General features: G+C 39.6%; 1 protein-coding gene across 1 annotated transcript in view; it reads right to left on the minus strand.

Moving 5' to 3' along the window:
• Window positions 1-19,914, minus strand: part of adgrv1 (adhesion G protein-coupled receptor V1) — a 513,902-nt gene that overhangs the window by 284,675 nt on the left and 209,313 nt on the right. Inside the window, exons 42-49 of the mRNA XM_061980535.1 lie at window positions 15,977-16,064; window positions 12,993-13,071; window positions 12,787-12,925; window positions 7,944-8,085; window positions 7,588-7,853; window positions 7,346-7,521; window positions 3,091-3,218; window positions 2,839-3,020 (exon numbers count right to left, since the gene is read on the minus strand). Coding sequence (XP_061836519.1) covers window positions 2,839-3,020; window positions 3,091-3,218; window positions 7,346-7,521; window positions 7,588-7,853; window positions 7,944-8,085; window positions 12,787-12,925; window positions 12,993-13,071; window positions 15,977-16,064 — 1,200 coding nt within the window. The remainder of the gene's footprint in view (window positions 1-2,838; window positions 3,021-3,090; window positions 3,219-7,345; window positions 7,522-7,587; window positions 7,854-7,943; window positions 8,086-12,786; window positions 12,926-12,992; window positions 13,072-15,976; window positions 16,065-19,914) is intronic.

A 19,914-nucleotide genomic window follows, 5' to 3' on the forward strand; every position in this document is an offset into this window, starting at 1 on the left:
CTATACAAGTACAACCCATTTATTTATTTATCCATTTGTGTTGTTTTTTTTCAAATTTCTTGTTCTTTTTCTTACTTACAGCTCAATGACATCGAACAGCAAGGATTGATTCACACCGTATTTGTGCTTGTAAGCTGCATAATGTCATATAAATACACGCACCCTCAAAATGTCAATTCCACTCATTTATTAACAAAACTGTTCCACATTAATATAAGGATGATAAATTAAAGGAAAATATTTAGTTTGTTTCACCTTTCATTAAGCATATCTAGCCTTATAACCACACTTGCCAACCCTCCCGATTTTCCCGGGAGACTCCTGAATTTCAGTTCCCCTCCCGATAATCTCCCGGGGCAACCATTCTCCCGAATTTCTCCCGATTTACACCCGGACAACAATATTGGGGGCGTGCCTTAGGCACTGCCTTTAGCGTCCTTTACAACCTGTCGTCCCGTCCGCTTTTCCTCCATACAAACAGCGTGCCGGACCAGTCACATAATATATGCGGCTTTTCACACACACATAAGTGAATGCAATACATACTTGATCAACAGACATACAGGTCACACTGAGGGTGGCCGTATAAACAACTTAAACACTGTTACAAATATGCGCCACACTGTGAACCCACACCAAACAAGAATGCCAAACACATTCCGGGAAAACATCCGCACCGTAACACAACATAAACACAACAGAACAAATACCTAGAACCCCTTGCAGCACTAACTCTTCCGGGACGCTCCAATATACACCCCCCCTACCACCAAACCCCACCCCCTCAACCCCTCCCCCGCCCCCCACATCGATTTTTAGTTGAGGGAAGTTCTTAACATTATAAATTTATCGTTGACAAACGCTGGCTTTTTTTCCTTTCATAGCTCGTAATAACTGTCCGTAATTAACATGTAATCTAGCGCTGACCTCACAGTTTAGGTCTGAAAACAAAACTTTAGCTAACGTTAGTATTCTCTGTGGCTTACCATCCATATGACTCCCATTGCGAAAAGCTAGATTTCCTTTTTGCATACTTTGCAGCAGGCTACACGTGGATTTGGTCCACGTTTGGTAAATGGTAAATGGGTTATACTTGTATAGCGCTTTTCTACCTTCAAGGTACTCAAAGCGCTTTGACACTATTTCCACATTCACCCATTCACACACACATTCACACACTGATGGAGGGAGCTGCCATGCAAGGCCCTTACCACGACCTATCAGGAGCAATGGTGAAGTGTCTTGCTCAAGGACACAACGGACGTGACTAGGGTGGTAGGGTGGGAATTGAACCAGGAACCCTCAGGTTGCTGGCACGGCCACTCCCCAACTGTGCCACGCCGTCCCCAAAGTTTGTATTTGTCATTTTCCATCCAATGTTCATTAAAACGACAACCTCCCGGCATGATGGACCGATGCACCACTGTCCTCTTGGGGGGGGGGGGGGCGACACAGAGCCGTATATACATGACAACAACCTAATGTAAGGGCTCGTGCAAAGCCAACAGAGTGTAGCTTTCATTTTTAGGGAAACTTATTTTATTTTTTTTCCCATTTTATAATCAGCCTATTGAGTCAGACTGCCGAGAAATATGATAAATGATAAATAAATGGGTTGTACTTGTATAGCGCTTTTCTACCTTCAAGGTACTCAGAGCGCTTTGACACTACTTCCACATTTACCCATTCACACACACATTCACACACTGATGGAGGGAGCTGCCATGCAAGGTGCTAACCAGGACACAACGGACATGACGAGGTTGGTACTAGGTGGGGATTGAACCAGGGACCCTCGGGTCGCGCACGGCCATTCTTCCACTGCGCCACGCCGTCCCCGTGATGAACATTTACAAGCATTTCCAAGCACTTCACCCAAAATTCAAGCATTTTTCAAACCCTGAAAACTAGGGATGTCCAATAATATCGGACTGCCGATATTATCGACCGATAAATGCTTTAAAATGTAATATCGGAAATTATCGGTATCGGTTTCAAAAAGCAAAATTTATAACTTTTTAAAACGCCGCTGTGTACACGGACGTAGGGAGAAGTACAGAGCGCCAATAAACCTTAAAGGCACTGCCTTTGCGTGCCGGCCCAATCACATAATAACTACAGCTTTTCACACACACATAAGTGAATGCAATGCATACTTGGTCAACAGCCATACAGGTCACACTGAGGGTGGCCGTATAAACAACTTTAACACTGTTACAAATATGCGGCACACTGTGAACCCACACCAATTAAGAATGACAAACACATTTCGGGAGAACATCCGCACCGTAACACAACACAAACACAACAGAACAAATACCCAGAACCCCTTGCAGCACTAACTCTTCCGGGACGCTACAATACACTCCCCCGCTACTCCCTAAACTCAACCCCCCCCCCCCCAACCCCGCCCGTTCAGCACCTCAACCTCCTCATGCTCTTTCAGGGAGAGCATGTCCCAAATTCCAAGCTGCTGTTTTGAGGCATGTTAAAAAAAATAATGCACTTTGTGACTTCAATAATAAATATGGCAGTGCCATGTTGGCATTTTTTCCATAACTTGAGTTGATTTATTTTGGAAAACCTTGTTACATTGTTTAATGCATCCAGCGGGGCATCACAACAAAATTAGGCATAATAATGTGTTAATTCCACGACTGTATATATCGGTATCGGTTGATATCAGTATCGGTAATTAAGAGTTGGACAATGTAAGAATATCGGATATCGGCAAAAAAGCCATTATCGGACATCTCTACTGAAAACACAACATTAAAAATCCAAGCATTTTCAAGGTTTTTAAGCACCCGTACGAGCCCTGATCAGTGTATGAATTACCTCCACAGGCACAAACACACCCTGCCAGCGATAAACGGTGGCCAAAGTGTGGGAGGATCCCACGGCGGGTCTCCGATCAAGCCTCACAGCCAGCACAGACGGCATGCCAGGGAGGTCGCACCAAGCAGAGGTTGGACTGTCCTCAAAGCTCTGGTACAGAGCCATCATCGGGAGAGGGCCCTCTTAAAAAAAAGTAAGGAGGAATTTAAAAATTGTTTGTTTGCACAAGATGCCTGGAAGCAGATAAATCACCGAAAGCAACAGCTGTGCGGGACTGAGTCTCCCACTCCACGCTGACAGTGGATTCCAGGCCGTTGCTGCGAGACACGGTGAGGAAGACGCTGCCACCTCCTTCGTCTGCCAGCACTTCTGTCTTGCTTCTGTACAGAGAACGGAAGAAGAGTTCAGATGCCATTTCACCGACTTTGAGCAACGAGTACCACTGAATCAGGCGTCGTTTAATAAGGGATTTTGAACTGTTTCCTGCAAACGTGCCCCCATTTACTCACATTGTGGACAATGTGAGTAAATCAGGTCAATAACGATGAATTGGGATTTAACGTGAAAACAGCACAGCATTTACATATGACACAATCCAAACAACCTTCCCGAGTCATGGCTCAAAAATAAATGCAACCTACAGAAAAAGTCAACACACACTGAACTTTGTGGACATTATACAAAATGTCCAAACGCCATAAACAATTCAGAACTACACCTATTTAAATCCATTACAAAGCACGATGGGAAATGTGTGGAGCATTGACTTATATGACCCAATGCAAACAACCTTCCCTAGTCATGAACTCACGCAAAAAGTCAACACACATGGTCACACATAACACAACCTGCTCACTGAACTTGAACCATGAAAAATGCAATATCACACCTATTTAAATCCATTACAAAGCGTGAAGGGAAGTGTGCTCAGTATTTACTTATACGACCCAATGCAAACAACCTTCCCTAGACATGAACTCACGCAAAAAGTCAACACACATGGTCACACATAACACCACCTGCTCACATGAACTTTGTGGACATTTATTTATATGGTAAATGGTAAATGGGTTGTACGTGTATAGCGCTTTTTTACCTTTTTAAGGAACTCAAAGCGCTGTGACACTTTTTCCACATTCACCCATTCACACACACATTCACACATTCACACACTGTTAGCTGCCATGCACGGCGCTAACCAGGCCCATCAGGAGCAAGGGTGAAGTGTCTTGCTCAAGGACACAACAGACGTGACTAGGCTGGTAGAAGGTGGGGATTGAACCAGTAATCCTCAGATTGCTGTCACGGCCACTCTCCCAACCTTGCCACGCCGTCTGTTATATGGCCCAATGCAAACAACCTTCCCTAGTCATGCACTCACACAAAAAGTCAACACACATAACACCACCTGCTCACTGAACTTCAACCATAAAAAAATTCAAAATCACACATATTTAAATCCATTACAAAGCACGATGGGAAGTGTGCAGAGCATTTACTTATATGACCCAATGCAAACAACCTTCCCTAGTCATGAACTCACACAAAAAGCCAACACACATGGTCACACATAACACAACCTGCTCACTGAACTTCAACCATAAAAAAAAATCAAAATCACACCTGTTTAAATCCATTACAAAGCACGATGGGAAGTGTGCGGAGCATTTACTTATATTTCATTGCAATAAGGCGCTTTTGGTAGCCATCCACAAGCTTCTGCTTGAATTTTTGACCACTCCTCTTGACAAAATTGGTGCAGTTCAATTCAGATTTGTTGGTTTTCTGACATGGACTTGTTTCTTCAGCATTTCTCCTCCAAACATATTGCTGGGTATTGTGGCCAAACAGCTAAATTTTTGTTTCATCTGACCACAGAACTTTCCTCCAGAAGGTCTCATCTTTGTCCATGTGATGTCAGATGAAACAAAAATCTAGCTGTTTGGCAACAATACCCAGCAATATGTTTGGAGGATAAAAGGTTGAGGCCTTTAATCCCAGGAACACCATTCCTACCGTCAAGCATGGTGGTGGTAGTATTATGCTCTGGGCCTGTTTTGCTGCCAATGGAACTGGTGCTTTAAATGGGACAATGAAAAAGGAGAATTATCACCAAATTATTCAGGACAACCTAAAATCATCGGCCCGGACGTTAGGTCTTGGGCGCAGTTGGGTGTTCCTACAGGACAATGACCCCAAATATATGTCAAAAGTGGTAAAGGAATGGCTAAATCAGGCTAGAATTAAGGTTTTAGAATGGCCTTCCCAAAGTCCTGACTTAAACGTGTGGACAATGCAGAAGAAACGAGTCCATGTCAGAAAACCAAAACATTTTGCTGAAATCTGAACTGCACCAATCTTGTCATGAAGAGTGGTCAAAAATTCAAGCAGAAGCTTTCCAGAAGCTTGTGGGTGGCTACCAAAAGCGCCTTATTCCAGTGAAACTTGCCAAGGGACATGTAAGCAAATATTAACATTGCTGTATGTATACTTTTGACCCAGCAGATTTGCTCACATTTTCAGTAGACCCATAATAAATTCATAAAAGAACCAAACTTCATGAATGTTTTTTGTGACCAACAAGTATGTGCTCCAATCACTCTATCACAAAAAAATAAGAGTTGTAGAAAGTATTGGAAACTCAAGACAGCCATGACATTATGTTCTTTACAAGTGTATGTAAACTTTTGATCGCGACTGTATATATCGAATATCGAGTTTAAGTAAAAATGTATCGAGATGTACTTTTTCGTCCTTATCGCCCAGCCCTAATTGCCGGCAAACTCCATAGCTTGCTAGCATGTGCACGCCAGCTTCCTGAGACTCTTATTTTGGTAGCGCAGGCAGGATGAAGCAGCGCTTTTATTGCGAAGGTAGGAACTGAGCAGTCGGTGTTTCGAGTTTTGACGGCAGGCACGGCGCAAGAGTCTGTTGAAATAAGAAGTGTTTCTCGCCATTCTGTCGGTCAATTTTTCTTAATAATGATCTGGCAGCAGCCGGCGTCATCTCACAAGACCCTCGGGCGCGGGTGAATGTCAATCAAGTGACGAAAGTGACGTGTTGGTGAAGATTGATGAGCGCTCATTTTTAGGACTTTTTTTTTAAGCCTGGCTGGTGATCGACTGACACACCCTCCGCCATCGACGTAATGGGCACTCCTGCTCTAGATCAACAATGTGATTTGTCTCAGTGGCTATCTAATTAAAATAATCAGATTAAGATTAAATTAGATTAAGAATCGTTACAAATAAGAATCGCGATTAATCTGAAAATCGATTATTTTGGAGGAACATTGACTTGAGTTCCTAAAAAAAAAAATGTTCGCCCGTTTTTGTCATGGCCCTTAATGCATTCCTTAATGAGCCCCGCAGAGCGCACCTTGGGACACGCCCACGGCCGCTCATCTCCTGCACGCGTCACTCCGGCGGCAGCAAGCATCTGCAATCAATCAGCACTCAGCGCACCTGTCGGTAATGATCTTCCTGGGCTTCTCTTGTTATATTCTTATTTTACTGTTATATTTTTATTCTCATTGTTGCTTTTTATTTTTATTCTTATTGTAATATTTTTATATTTTGTTTCCATTTATACCCCCATTATTTACTTTTTACTTTAAATTCGATCTCAATTCTGTACACTACATTTTGGTGATTTAACGACCAATTCCAACCATTGATGCTGAGTGCCAAGCAGGGAGGCAATGGGTCTCATTTTTATAGTCTTTGGTATGACTCGGCCGAGTCCATGGTTCTCGGCCGGAAAAGGGTGGAGTGCCATCTCCAGGTTGGGGAGGAGACCCTGCCCCGTGTGGAGGAGTTCAAGTACCTCGGAGTCTTGTTCACGAGTGAGGGAAAAGTGAATCCTGAGATCGACAGGCGGCGTCTTCAGTGATGCGGACGCTCTATCGATCCATTGTGGTGAAGAAGGAGCTGAGCCGGAAGGCAAAGCTCTTAATTTACCAGTCGATCTTTGTTCCCATCCTCACCTATGGTCATGAGCTTTGGGTTATGACTGAATGGTCAAGATCACAGGTACAAGCGGCCGAAATTAGTTTCCTCTGCCGTGAGGCTCTCTAAGGCTCTCCCTTAGAGATAGGGTGAGAAGCTCTGTCATCCGGGAGAAGCTCAAAGTAAAGCCGCTGCTCCTCCACACCGAGAGGAGCCAGATGAGGTGGTTCGGGCATCTGGTCAGTATGCAACCTGAACGCCTCTCTAGGGAGGTATTTAGGGCACGTCCGACCGGTAGGAGAAGACCCAGGACACGTTGGGAAGACTATGTCTGCCGGCTGGCCTGGGAACGCCTCGGGATCCCCCGGGAGGAGCTGGACAAGGTGGCTGTATAGGCTACTCCCCCGCGACCCGACCTCAGATAAGCGGAAGAAGATGGATGAATGGATGGATATGAATGGATGGATAGTATGACTCGGCCGGGGTTTGAACTCACAACCTACCGATCTCAGGGCGGACACTCTAACCACAAGGCCACTGAGCAGGTACCCATCAAATACCTTTCAAGGGTGGGTCTGATGCAGAACAAGCCAGAGGGAGCGAGGTTCTCCAGGACAGTGATGAAAGCGTGCACTTGGTCACCGAGCCGTGCGCCCCCTGTTGGGTTGGACAGGCTCACTGTGAAAGTCTCATTCGCTTCAGGCTCAGCGTCCAGCACTGCTCGGATCTCTAGCATCTGGAACGACAAGTCTGATGCGGTCACGCAACAATGAACACAAATGGTCGGAAATGTTGTGTTCACCTTCAACTTGACGCCATCCTCCAGCACCACAAGCCCCTGGGCTGGCATTAGATCGCCATCTGCGAGGCTGCCATTGGCATCTGTTATGGTGAACTGGACCGTCACGGTACCAAACGTGCCCTCCTCGGGGTTCCGGACCACACGGAGGGAGGCCACACTCTCGCTCAGGCCTGACTCAGATGTCGGCTCTGTTAGTAGGAAAGGCTCGCTGGTGTTGAAAGATATGACACCATGTCCATCATCACTTGCCAGTATGTTTACAGTGGCTGGAGGACGAGAGGAGTTAGGAAACTGTCAGAAACAGATCGGTGGATCAGGGCCGGGTGACATTGACTGATCTAAAGTCTATGGTTAACCTGTGGTATTGATGCCGAGCTCGAGCCCTGGTGAGGGATCAGACAGTATCAGCTGGAATCTTTCAGCTCCCTCGGGAATGTCATCATCAATGATCTGTACCTCTACAAACTTGTGTTTTTCACCATTGACAAAATGGAGCATCTGGGTGGACATGAGGGTTCAGTTGTGCGAGAAAAAACAAGCAACCGTGCATACATTGTATGAGGGAATCCACTCAGGGCCTGATCTACAAAACAGGTGCTATATAATTAGGGATGAATGCTGTTCACATTTGAAACCATACAGTACCAATTCTGAGTACCTGGGAATCGATACCAGTACCAATCTTAGGCACTTTTGTGTGTGTTAATAAATATTCATTGTTATTGATAACTACAATCACAGTTTTTTATTGCAATATTAAAAGAATGAGCTGATTATTATGATTGCTGCCCAGTTGTTTCATTCATATCTTGTTTCATTACCACATTTATGAGTCTCAGGCGAATCCCTTAGGGGTGATGGACGGATGGGCAGCGCCTGAAGAGCTGCAGCCTTCCATCGTGGCACCCAGTCCCTCCCCTCTGTTGCAAGTCTCGAGTTGTATGTTGTAATATGTATATGTGCTTTGCTATGGAGGTTGTTTTGCCCACTCCAAACTGGGCCCCCTTCGGAGCCCAGTCTAGATTGTATTTTTTTACTCATCCTCCCCCAGCGTTGACCTTTTTCCCATCTTTTACGGTCGGCTTTCCTGTTCTGTAACCCTGTTTGTTTGTCTAATCTTGAACGGGTTTGTGCTGAAAACAAAGTTTTGTTGTACTTGTGCAATGACAATAAAGACCTACCTACCTACTGTACCTACCTACCTACCATTTGCAGGTATGACATTAAGTTATAATTACAGTCAATAGTCCAAGACGCTGGATGGCAGTAGTGTATAGTTTATGGTGTGTTGTTTTGTTTTTTTTGCTGCGCCCCAGAAAATAATATTACTGTAAGCATTGTACTTATTACATCTTAGTTGTAGTTTCCAAGAACACGTTTGGAGGTGTTGAAATCGCCATGTAAAATGGCTAATGCTAATCAGTAGCAGGTCAATGGCAAAGCCAAAGTGTTTAGCAGGAAGTTAGCACATTTTTTGAGTCAATTTCTTTGTTGGCATTGAATATTGCAACATTCCCTAGAGGTATTTTGGCTGAGTTTGCTCTCAGTGCTGCTGAAGTGATCGCAAAGTGCATAAGTGCAAAGAGCTGGCTGAGTCGGGAACCGGGCGTGACGTCAGGCGCAACCCAGGTACCGAAACATGGCACCTCTGGATTTTACATAGTACTGTTCCCGGTAGGACCGGCAGGATTTGGTCAGTGCCAAAAAAGTACCGGATTCGGTACCAATCCCTTTAAATAACGTGTACTCCTAGTGGGCGTAGGTGATCTACTAAGTGGTGCAGACCGTCTTATTCAAATGAGGATTTGAATAACAACTACCGGCTGTCACCATGAAAACAGTCCCCTACTGCACTCTACGCTCCAACCTGGGGTGTTTTGTGCTGTTGTTGAACACGCAGCACACAACTATAATCTATGCCACCGATTATTCTCTACTGCTCACTAGTGTTACCATATCTGAGTTACTGTGTAGAAATATGGGGAAATAACTACAAAAGTACACTTCATTCATTAACGGTGTTACAAAAAAGATCAGTTAGAATAAAACATAATGTTGGATATAGAGAACATACAAATCCTTTATTTATTGAATCAAAGATACTGAAATTCCACGACATAGTGAATTTGCAAACAGCTAAAATTATACACAAAGCAAATTATAACCTGCTACCCAAGAATATACAACAATTCTTCTCAAAAAAAGAGGAGGAATATAATCTTAGAGAAAAATGTAATCTAAAACATTTGTACGCACGTACAACACTTAAGACCTTCAGTACATCAGTATGTGGAAGTAAATTATGGAATGGATTAAGCAAAGCAATCAAACAATGTACTAATATGATCCACTTCAAGAAACTCTTCAAACTTAAAGTGTTTACAAAGTACAAAGAAGAAGAACCATGATAAACATTCTGAATTTATTTAATTCATCCATTCTTTCACTGTCAAAATAATCTTACTTATCTCATCATATGAAATATAACTTACTTCACCAATTATTATTTTATTTTTTATTTTTATTGTGATTACTTATGGAGTATATTGTGAATAAATTGAGAACAGGAAGTGAACTAAAGTTTTGTCAACTGTTATGTAAAAGAAAAGGGGTAGGATTAAATAAGCTCTGCTTCTTCCTACTCCTTTTCGAACATGTTGAAAAGAGAAACTGGAAATTGTGATGTATCATGTTGTATGCTTGCATGTTCGAAATAAACTCAAACTCAACTCAACTCAACTGTTTATGCGATATAAAAAAACGCAATCTAGACCACCAAACCTATTTTTAGCACGCCGAAGGTGCGCTCTGGGAGACCGCTAGACTGGTGTTTTTGGCACAATACTGGCAATAATGAATGATCCAAAAATGAATGATCCAATCGCAAGAAAATGCATGTTGCAAGAAGTTTTTTCAGATAATAGATACAGTATGTAAATATCCAGATCAGCCCTGAATGGAGTCATATTATGATTTTTTTTTTTACTACCTTTAAACCACTGACTTGGGGTCTACGTAAAATGTAATATCAATCAATCAATCAATGTTTACTTATATAGCCCTAAATCACAAGTGTCTCAAAGGGCTGCACAAGCCCACAGAGCCCACATAAGGGCAAGGAAAAACTCACCCCAGTGGGACATTGATGTGAATGACTATGAGAATCTTTGGTCAACATTTGGAATAGATGATGTTTTACTGACTGTTTTCAAGCCGCTTTCTGACCCTCTACAGCAGGGGTGACAAACGTACGGCCCGCAAACAGGTTTTATCCGGCCTGCGGGATGAGTTTATGAGTAAAAATAAGCCTAAGTGTTTGAATGAAAGAAACTGCTGTTTTAAATGTGTCCACTGGGTGTCGCACTAGCACTTCTTTGTATCCCATGCCGTGAGAGTGCGCATGACTTCAGAGGAGGCGGAGCTATGTGCCGTGTCAACACACCCCTGTTAGGATACTATGAATTTACGCTGTTTATTAGTGATAGTATACAAAATGTGGATTGCTTGAAGTATACTAACGTCTTTTAGATTAGCATGCTTACGTTTTAAGCTAGCTTTTTAGCTAATTTTGTATGTTTTAACCTAAATATCATAATTTTTGATAAGTAGGATAACGTCTCTTATAGAAGCATGTTAACATTTTTGGTAGCTGTTTAGCTAATTTGTATGTTTAAACCGACAAATTATGATTTCTTTTGTTTTTTTATTTATTTTTTATTTTTTTGTCCTGTCCAGCTTCTCAGGCAAATCATACAGTTGATGTAGATGCCCATAACAGCTGTACAAATTTACTTTACAAAAGAGAAGTGTGGGATACATTTCTTGTTGCCTTATTTGTATTTGACTTTATTTAAATGGATTTATATTATTATTTGGTGCAGCTGGGCCGAAGCAGGAGGGGATAGAAAGAGAAAAAAAAGGAAGACAGAGGGGGAAATTGTGGGGACAAGAAGGGGATAAGACAGCAAACACAACAATAACAACAACAACAACAATAGAAGAACATCAGCAAATAGGATATATACAATTATGATGGTAAAAGTGATAGCAAAGAAGCAGTTAGTGAAATAAATAATAATACAGAAATGGCAATTAACATTATTACACTACAAATGGAGCAATACAAATACCAATAGAAATAGCACTACTGATAATGAATATTAACAATTACCTCTATTAGCAACAATACAATTGTTCAGATGCAACAATACATGTATATAATGATAACTTGAAATACAAAAGAAAGCAGATAAATGGAGGGGAAGAAAGAGAAGCCAACTATGTTAACCTTGTAGATTGTTATAGTAAAAATAGGTTAAGCTTTGTCAGTGTGCCAAGTGTTACCCAGTTTCCCCTAGGGCAACAACGTTAATATGTTTGATGAAACGTGAGTATGTGCATGACTGTGTGTCCGCATATGTGCTTGTACATGTTGTATATGTTGTTTGCTAACTCAATAAAGACAACAGGCCAGCGTGGGAAGGACAAAATCGCTAAAATCGCTGCAGAATTTAAAAAAAATATATGATTTTTGATACCTGGTGCCATATTGGAAGTATGCCAACCTCTTATGGTAATGTTGACATGCTAACGTTTTAGGCTAGCTCTTTAGCTCATTTTGTACGGTTACACCTAAAACTCACAAATTCCGACGCTCGGCACCATCTTATAAGTACGCCGGCTTCCTCCGACCCCTGGCCAGAGGTTCAGGGCACAGATAAGCAGGCCCATCAAAATTTCTGTGGGAATTTTCTCGTTTTTAAGTTATTATGCCATGATTTTACCCACTCGGGACTAGATTTTTCTCCATGTGGCCCCCGAGCTAAAATAAGTTTGACACCCCTGGTCTACAGGATGCGCCGTTTTGTGAGCGGTCGTATTTACGTGGCTCTGCTGCAAGAATGCTCCAAATGTGCTACATGTAGACGCAAAACCGTTTCACGCTTGACAAATCACATTGTGAGGGCTAAGTGATTATATTTGCATCTCCTCCTACTATTTTGGGCGTTCTGATTATCTGCATGTATTCTGCATATACAAGAAGAGAGAAATGCTAAATTTATTGCACTCGCTATTTGGCTCATTGAAGAAACCAAATGCGTTGCGCACAAGCATAGTAGATCAACAATCAAGTGTGCACATGTTTTAGTACGCGCAAACCTTTAGTAGATCAGACCCACAGTGTTTGCATGGTTGTACCGTTTCACTGGTGTTGTAGTCCAGGCCTTGCTGAGCTTCCAGGTTTTGGGCATAGAAGAGAAGAGAAACATTCCCATGCGCGCCCTTGTTCCTGTAGGCCACCAGCGTCAGAATCCCTAATGTTTCATTCACTTCGAACCTAGAAAAACCAAAAAAATAACAATTAAACCAAACGCATTTGACATGGAGCCTGAGCGTGTTCTTACATTGTGTTTGTCCATTCAATGACGCCTCTGATTCCGTCATTCGTAGCGATGCTGACCTCGGCCACCAAACCCTGAGTGTCTGTGGCGTAGAATGAGAGATTAATTTACAACATGATTAAAAAGACAATGTCTAGCATTAGCATCTCTGCGCTGCAAACTGCCAACGCTCTTAAACAGGGGTGTCCAAGACTGACCAGTCAAAGGGCCAATTTGGTAGTTTTCGCCTTCAAAACCTGTACAATATATTGATTTTTTTTTTTAACTAGAAAATGCAATTTCAGTAGACAATTTGAGCCAAAGCTGAACTGAAATGCTAACAGTTAGCTAGCTGGCCAGATAGCGTCCAAAATATGAGCAAAAGAAGCTACAAAAAACCTAGCATGCTAACACTACTAAGCTAACAATAGCATGCTTACGGTCAGCATTAGTGAAATACAAAAATATATGACACCAAGGTGTAACAGAAAAAAATCCAGACTTTTTGACAGAAAAAATCCAGACTTTTTAACAGAAAAAATCCAGACTTTTTGACAGAAAAATCCTGATTTATTGACGGAAAAAATCCAGATTTTATGACAGAAAAAATCTCGACTTTTTGACAGAAAAAATCCCGATTTTTTGACAGAAAAAATCCAGACTTTTTAACAGAAAAAAATCCAGAATTTTTGTCCAAAAAAAATCCAGACTTTTTGACAGAAAAAATCCCTATTTTTTGACAGAAAAAAATCCTGACTTTTTGACAGAAATAAATCCCGACTTTTTGACAGAAATAAATCCCGACTTTTTGACAGAAGAAAATCCAGACTTTTTGACAGAAAAAATCCAGACTTTTTGACAGAAAAACTCCTGATTGATTGACAGAAAAAAATCCAGATTTTTTGACAGAAAAAATCCAGACTTTTTGACAGAAAAACTCCTGATTTATTGACAGAAAAAAATCCCGATTTTTGGACAGAAAAAATCCAGACTTTTTGACAGAAAAAATCCAGACTTTTTGACAGAAAAAATCCAGACTTTTCCAACCCTTGGCACTCAGCATCAAGGGTTAGAATTGGGGGTTAAATCACCAAAAATGATTCCCGGGCGCGGCCACCACTGCTGCCCACTACTCCCCTCACCTCCCAGGGGGTGATCAAGGGTAACGGGTCAAATGCAGAGAATAATTTCGCCACACCTAGTGTGTGTGTGTGACAATCATTGGTACTTTAACTTTAACTTTAACTGAATAAATTATGTGATAATGTTCATCAGTCAACTCATTGGTGTTCATTTTCAATCTATCAAGATAAAAAAATTATATCAAAATCAAATTACAGGATGTTATTTATGTAGTTTGCTCATTTTCCTCGACTGGTGCACTAACATCATGTGGTTTATTTTTTTGTACATATGTAGCATCAGTGATGTGCAGTCACTAGAGGCAGGTGAGGCGGGGCCTCACGTGCCATCATGGAAAGAAAAAAAAAGTTAAAAAAAAAAAAATTAAATTGTTATATGTATCCAGTGATTATACCATAAAGTTATTCTCCATTTAACTTCACCAGTTTTAGATTATTTTTATTCAAAATCGCTGAATTTTCACATTTTCCGTTCAAATACTGAGAAGAGACTTGCGGTGATCAGCAGCCAGTTGAGCCTCACCATGGATTGCGCAATGACTCGGCTAACTGCTGGCCTGCTGTGCAGTGGGACCGTATTGCTATATGAATTATATTATACATTTCCATAGTTTAGTTAGCTGAGGTATATAATGTACAGTGTATTTTGTCAACAACTGTATGTGTGTAACGTATTTCTTGTGCTGAGCAATCATAAAACGGCTGCGAAGACGCACTGGCTGAGGCTCGCAGTAATCCCGCCTCCTGGTGGTAGAGGGCGCTAGTGATCCCAGAGATCATTCATGTGACTACTCGGCTGCAGAAGAAGTGACAACAAGCAGCAACAGTTAGTGATCTAAACTGGACTTTCAATCGAAGCAGGAGGTAATACTTAAAGGAAGATCTCCATCGAGACAGAGAGACTTTTAAAACTGAAGAAAGATAAGGAAGACTTCTATAAACAAGTTATCGATGCTTTTGTTCAAAAGGAGCAGCGCATGAACTTAATTTATAAGTAAAGGTAAGACCAAAATAACGTTTTTTTTTATTAAATGTGCTTTTTTGTGTGCTACAGTTTGTATGTGTAAAGTTAAAGTTAAGTTAAAGTACCAATGATTGTCACACACACACTATGTGTGGTGAAATTTGTCCTCTGCATTTGACCCATCCCCTTGATCACTCCCCGGGAATCATTTTTGGTGATTTAACCCCCAATTCCAACCCTTGATGCTGAGTGCCAAGCAGGGAAGAATGCTGGTATGAGCTTTTAAACATAACCCGTTAACTGCTGCCAATCAAATGGTGAATAAGATACTCTTTAGGGTTCATATGTTTGTAAATCTGACTGTGATGAAGTCAGTGCCTCACCAGCCATCAACCTCACCGCACGTCACTGTGTAGCATCATCTACAAAGATACAAATAATTGCTAATGCGACATCCACATTTAGAACAACTGTTTCTTTCATTCAAAAATTTCAGGTTAATTTTTATGCTTAGCAAAGTCATCCCGCGGGCCGGATAAAACCTGTTCGCGGGCCTGATCCGGCCCTCGGGCAACACGTTTGACACCCCTGGTCTATAAGCACAAGCCTGACAAGCCCGTCTATCCATCACTGGGTTGTCATTCACCAACTGGACAATGGCGTGAACTAAAGCGTTTGCTAGCCAGCTCTGATCAACTACAGTGGCGAAGTTTTGACATTCAAACAGGGAATCTATTCAACTTTGGTCTCAGTCGGCACACAGAAGCGCAGGCTTTATTACCTGTTAATGTGCAAAACGCAACCTCTACTCAAGAAAAGTGGCGGTGGGCCGGCAGACATCGAAGGAGGAAAGTATTAAGACATATTGAAAAGGTGCAACAACACATCACAGCCGAGTATACCTAGTTGTGGGACGGTGGCGAGGGTCGTGATGAGCACCGCCGATGTAACGTTGACCAGGAAGTATTCTTGCAACTCTGGAATGTCATCCTGTTAGAGCACAACAAAGAGACAACAGCTTAAATTGTTGTTTTATAAGCAACATATTGATTTCCATGCAGTGTATTGTCAGTGAGAGCAGAACGTCTTTACCTCCAATTAGGGGTTGGTACCAAATTAGAGACTTTTATACCGACCAAATTCAGTTGGAACTATTGGGTATGTAGTCACGTGAAATCCAACGGTGCTATATTCCCATACCTTTGTTGCTTGCACGTGACGTTAGAAAGCGCTCCCAAGTACAGTAAAGGCTCCACTTTTCAAAATCTGCTAGCTCGATGCTAATTGTCATTGGATTTGCTATATACAGTCACGATCAAAAGTTTACATACACTTGTAAAGAACATGTCATGGCTGTCTTGAGTTTCCAATCATTTCTACAACTCTTATATTTTTGTGATAGAGTGATTGGAGCACATAATTGTTGGTCACAAAAAAAATTCATGAAGTTTGGTTCTTTTATGAATTTATTATGAATTTATGTATTATAATTATTATAGATGTCCGATAATGGCTTTTTTACCGATATCCGATATTCCGATATTGTCCAACTCTTAATTACCGATTCCGATATCAACCGATAAAGATATATACAGTCGTGGAATTAACACATTATTATGCCTAATTTTGTTGTGATGCACCGCTGGATGCATTAAACAATGTAACAAGGTTTTCCAAAGTAAATCAACTCAAGTTATGGAAAAAAATGCCAACATGGCACTGCCATATTTATTATTGAAGTCACAAAGAGGTCGAGGTGGGCGGGGTTGGGGGGGCGGGGGGTTGAGGTGTGTGTGTGTGGGGGGGGCGGGGTTAGGGGGTAGCGGGGGGTGTATATTGTAGCGTCCAAGAAGAGTTAGTGCTGCAAGGGGTTCTGGGTATTTGTTCGGTTGTGTTTATGTTGTGTTACGGTGCGGATGTTCTCCCGAAATGTGTTTGTCATTCTTGTTTGGTGTGGGTTCACAGTGTGGCGCATATTTGTAACAGTGTTAAAGTTGTGTGTTCCAACAGGACAATGACCCCAAACACACGTCAAAAGTGGTAAAGGAATGGCTAAATCAGGCTAGAATGAAGGTTTTAGAATGGCTTTCCCAAAGTGCTGACTTAAACGTGTGGACAATGCTGAAGAAACAAGTCCATGTCAGAAAACCAACAAATTTAGCTGAACTGCACCAATTTTGTCAAGAGGAGTGGTCAAAAATTCAACCAGAAGCTTGTGGATGGCTACCAAAAGCGCCTTATTGCAGTGAAACTTGCCAAGGGACATGTAACCAAATATTAACATTGCTGTATGTATACTTTTGACCCAGCAGATTTTGGTTACATTTTCAATAGACCCGTAATAAATTTATAAAAGAACCAAACTTCATGAATGTTTTTTTGTGACTAACAAGTATGTGCTCCAATCACTCTATCACAAAAAAATAAGAGTTGTAGAAAGTATTAGAAACTCAAGACAGTAATGACATTATGTTCTTTACAAGTGTATGTACACTTTTGACCACGACTGTACATGCTACCAAACAGCATTATCGGTTTTGCATTGCAATTTCAACACCTCCAAATTTGGTCACGAAAACTAGAAATAAGATGCACGTTACAATCAAACGGCTGGTGCGTCATGAATGCAATACTTACAGAATAAACACTTTGTAGGGTGCAACAAAAGACAAAACTGGCACATTCACTGAATGGCAAAGACTTGGCTATACACTAGGGCTGTGAATCTTTGGGCATCTCACGATTCCGATTCGAGTCGGTTATTAGGGGTTCGATTCTCGATTCAAAACGATTCTCGATTCAAAATTAGTACTATTTTAATAACATTGGATGCCAGTTCTATGATTAACTACATTCCTCCATTAAATAGATAAACAACTCTGATAAATTTCAATATTACTTAAAAGAAAACTGTTTTTGTTTGATGAAATACTTCCCAAACATTTAATAAAGTCCAATACAAATATGGCAACAAGAGTAGTATCCAACATTTCTCTTTTCTAAATTAATTCTGTACAGCAGATATGATCATCTACATCAACTATATATGATTTGTCTGAGCAGGACAGACAAAAAATTAAAATAAAAAAATTACAAAATGTGTGTGGATATATATATATATATGTATATGTATATAAATATATATATATACATATATATATACATATACACATATATATATATATATATATATATATATATATATATATATATATATATATACATATATATATATATATATATATATATATATATATATATATATATATATATATATATATATATATATATATATATATATATATATATATATATATATATATATATATATATATATATATATATATATATATATATATATATATATATATATATATATATATATATATATATATATATATATATATATATATATATATATATATATATATATATATATATATATTAGGGCTGTGAATCTTTGGGTGTCCCACGATTCGATTCAATATCGATTCTTGAGGTCACGATTCGATTCAAAATTGATTTTTTTTTTTCAATTCAACACGATTCTCGATTCAAAAACGATATTTCTCCGATTCAAAACAATTCTCTATTCATTCAATACATAGGATCTACCCCAGTCTGCTGACATGCAAGCAGAGTAGCAGATTTTTGTAAAAAGCTTTTATAATTGTAAAGGACAATGTTTTATCAACTGATTGCAATAATGTACATTTGTTTTAACTATTAAATGAACCAAAAATATGACTTATTTTATCTTTGTGAAAATATTGGACACAGTGTGTTGTCAAGCTTATGAGATGTGATGCAAGTGTAAGCCACTGTGACACTATTGTTCTTTTATTTTTATTTTTATAAATGTCTAATGATAATGTCAATGAGGGATTTTTAATCACTGCTATGTTGAAATTGTAACTAATATTGATACTGTTGTTGATAATATTCATTTTTGTTTCATTACTTTTGGTTTGTTCTGTTTTGTGTTTGTGTCTCCTCTCAATTGCTCTGTTTATTGCAGTTCTGAGTGTTGCTGGGTCGGGTTTGGTTTTGGAATTGGATTGCATTGTTATGGTATTGCTGTGTATTGTTTTGTTGGATTGATTAATTAAAAAAAATAAAATTTAAAAATTTAAAAATTAAAAAAATAAAATAAAAAGTTAATAAAATCGATTTTTTTAAAATGAGAATCGATTCTGAATCGCACAACGTGAGAATCACAATTTTTTCCCACACCCCTAATATATATATATATATATATACATATATATATATATATATATATATATATATATATATATTGTATTATATATTATATACTTTAGTTTTTATTCATGTGGTAATTGTTTGATAATAAAGTAAGAATGATAATGAATTTTGTTTTCTTACACTTCTAAATCCCATTTGCAAGTACTATATAGTAGACTTTGCATGCAGTTGCAATGACAGTAGTTTATAGTAGGGGTGTCAAAAAAAAAATCGATTTTTAAATTGCTTGCGATTCTTATTTGTAACGATTCTTAATCGATTAAAAAAAATCCAAAATCTATTAACAAAAAATACATATGTGTATATATGTATACATATGTGTATATATGTATACATATATGTATATATGTGCATGTATGTATATATACATGTTTTTATGTATGTGCGTGTATGTATGTATATACATGTTTATATATATATATATATATATATATATATATATATATATATATATATATACATATATATATATATATATATATACAATATATATACATATACATATGTGTGTATATATATATATATATCTTGAGTATATATATATATATATATGTGCGTGTATGTATATATACAT

This window comes from Nerophis lumbriciformis, linkage group LG20, assembly GCF_033978685.3.
Source record: "Nerophis lumbriciformis linkage group LG20, RoL_Nlum_v2.1, whole genome shotgun sequence".
Lineage (NCBI taxonomy): Eukaryota > Metazoa > Chordata > Actinopteri > Syngnathiformes > Syngnathidae > Nerophis > Nerophis lumbriciformis.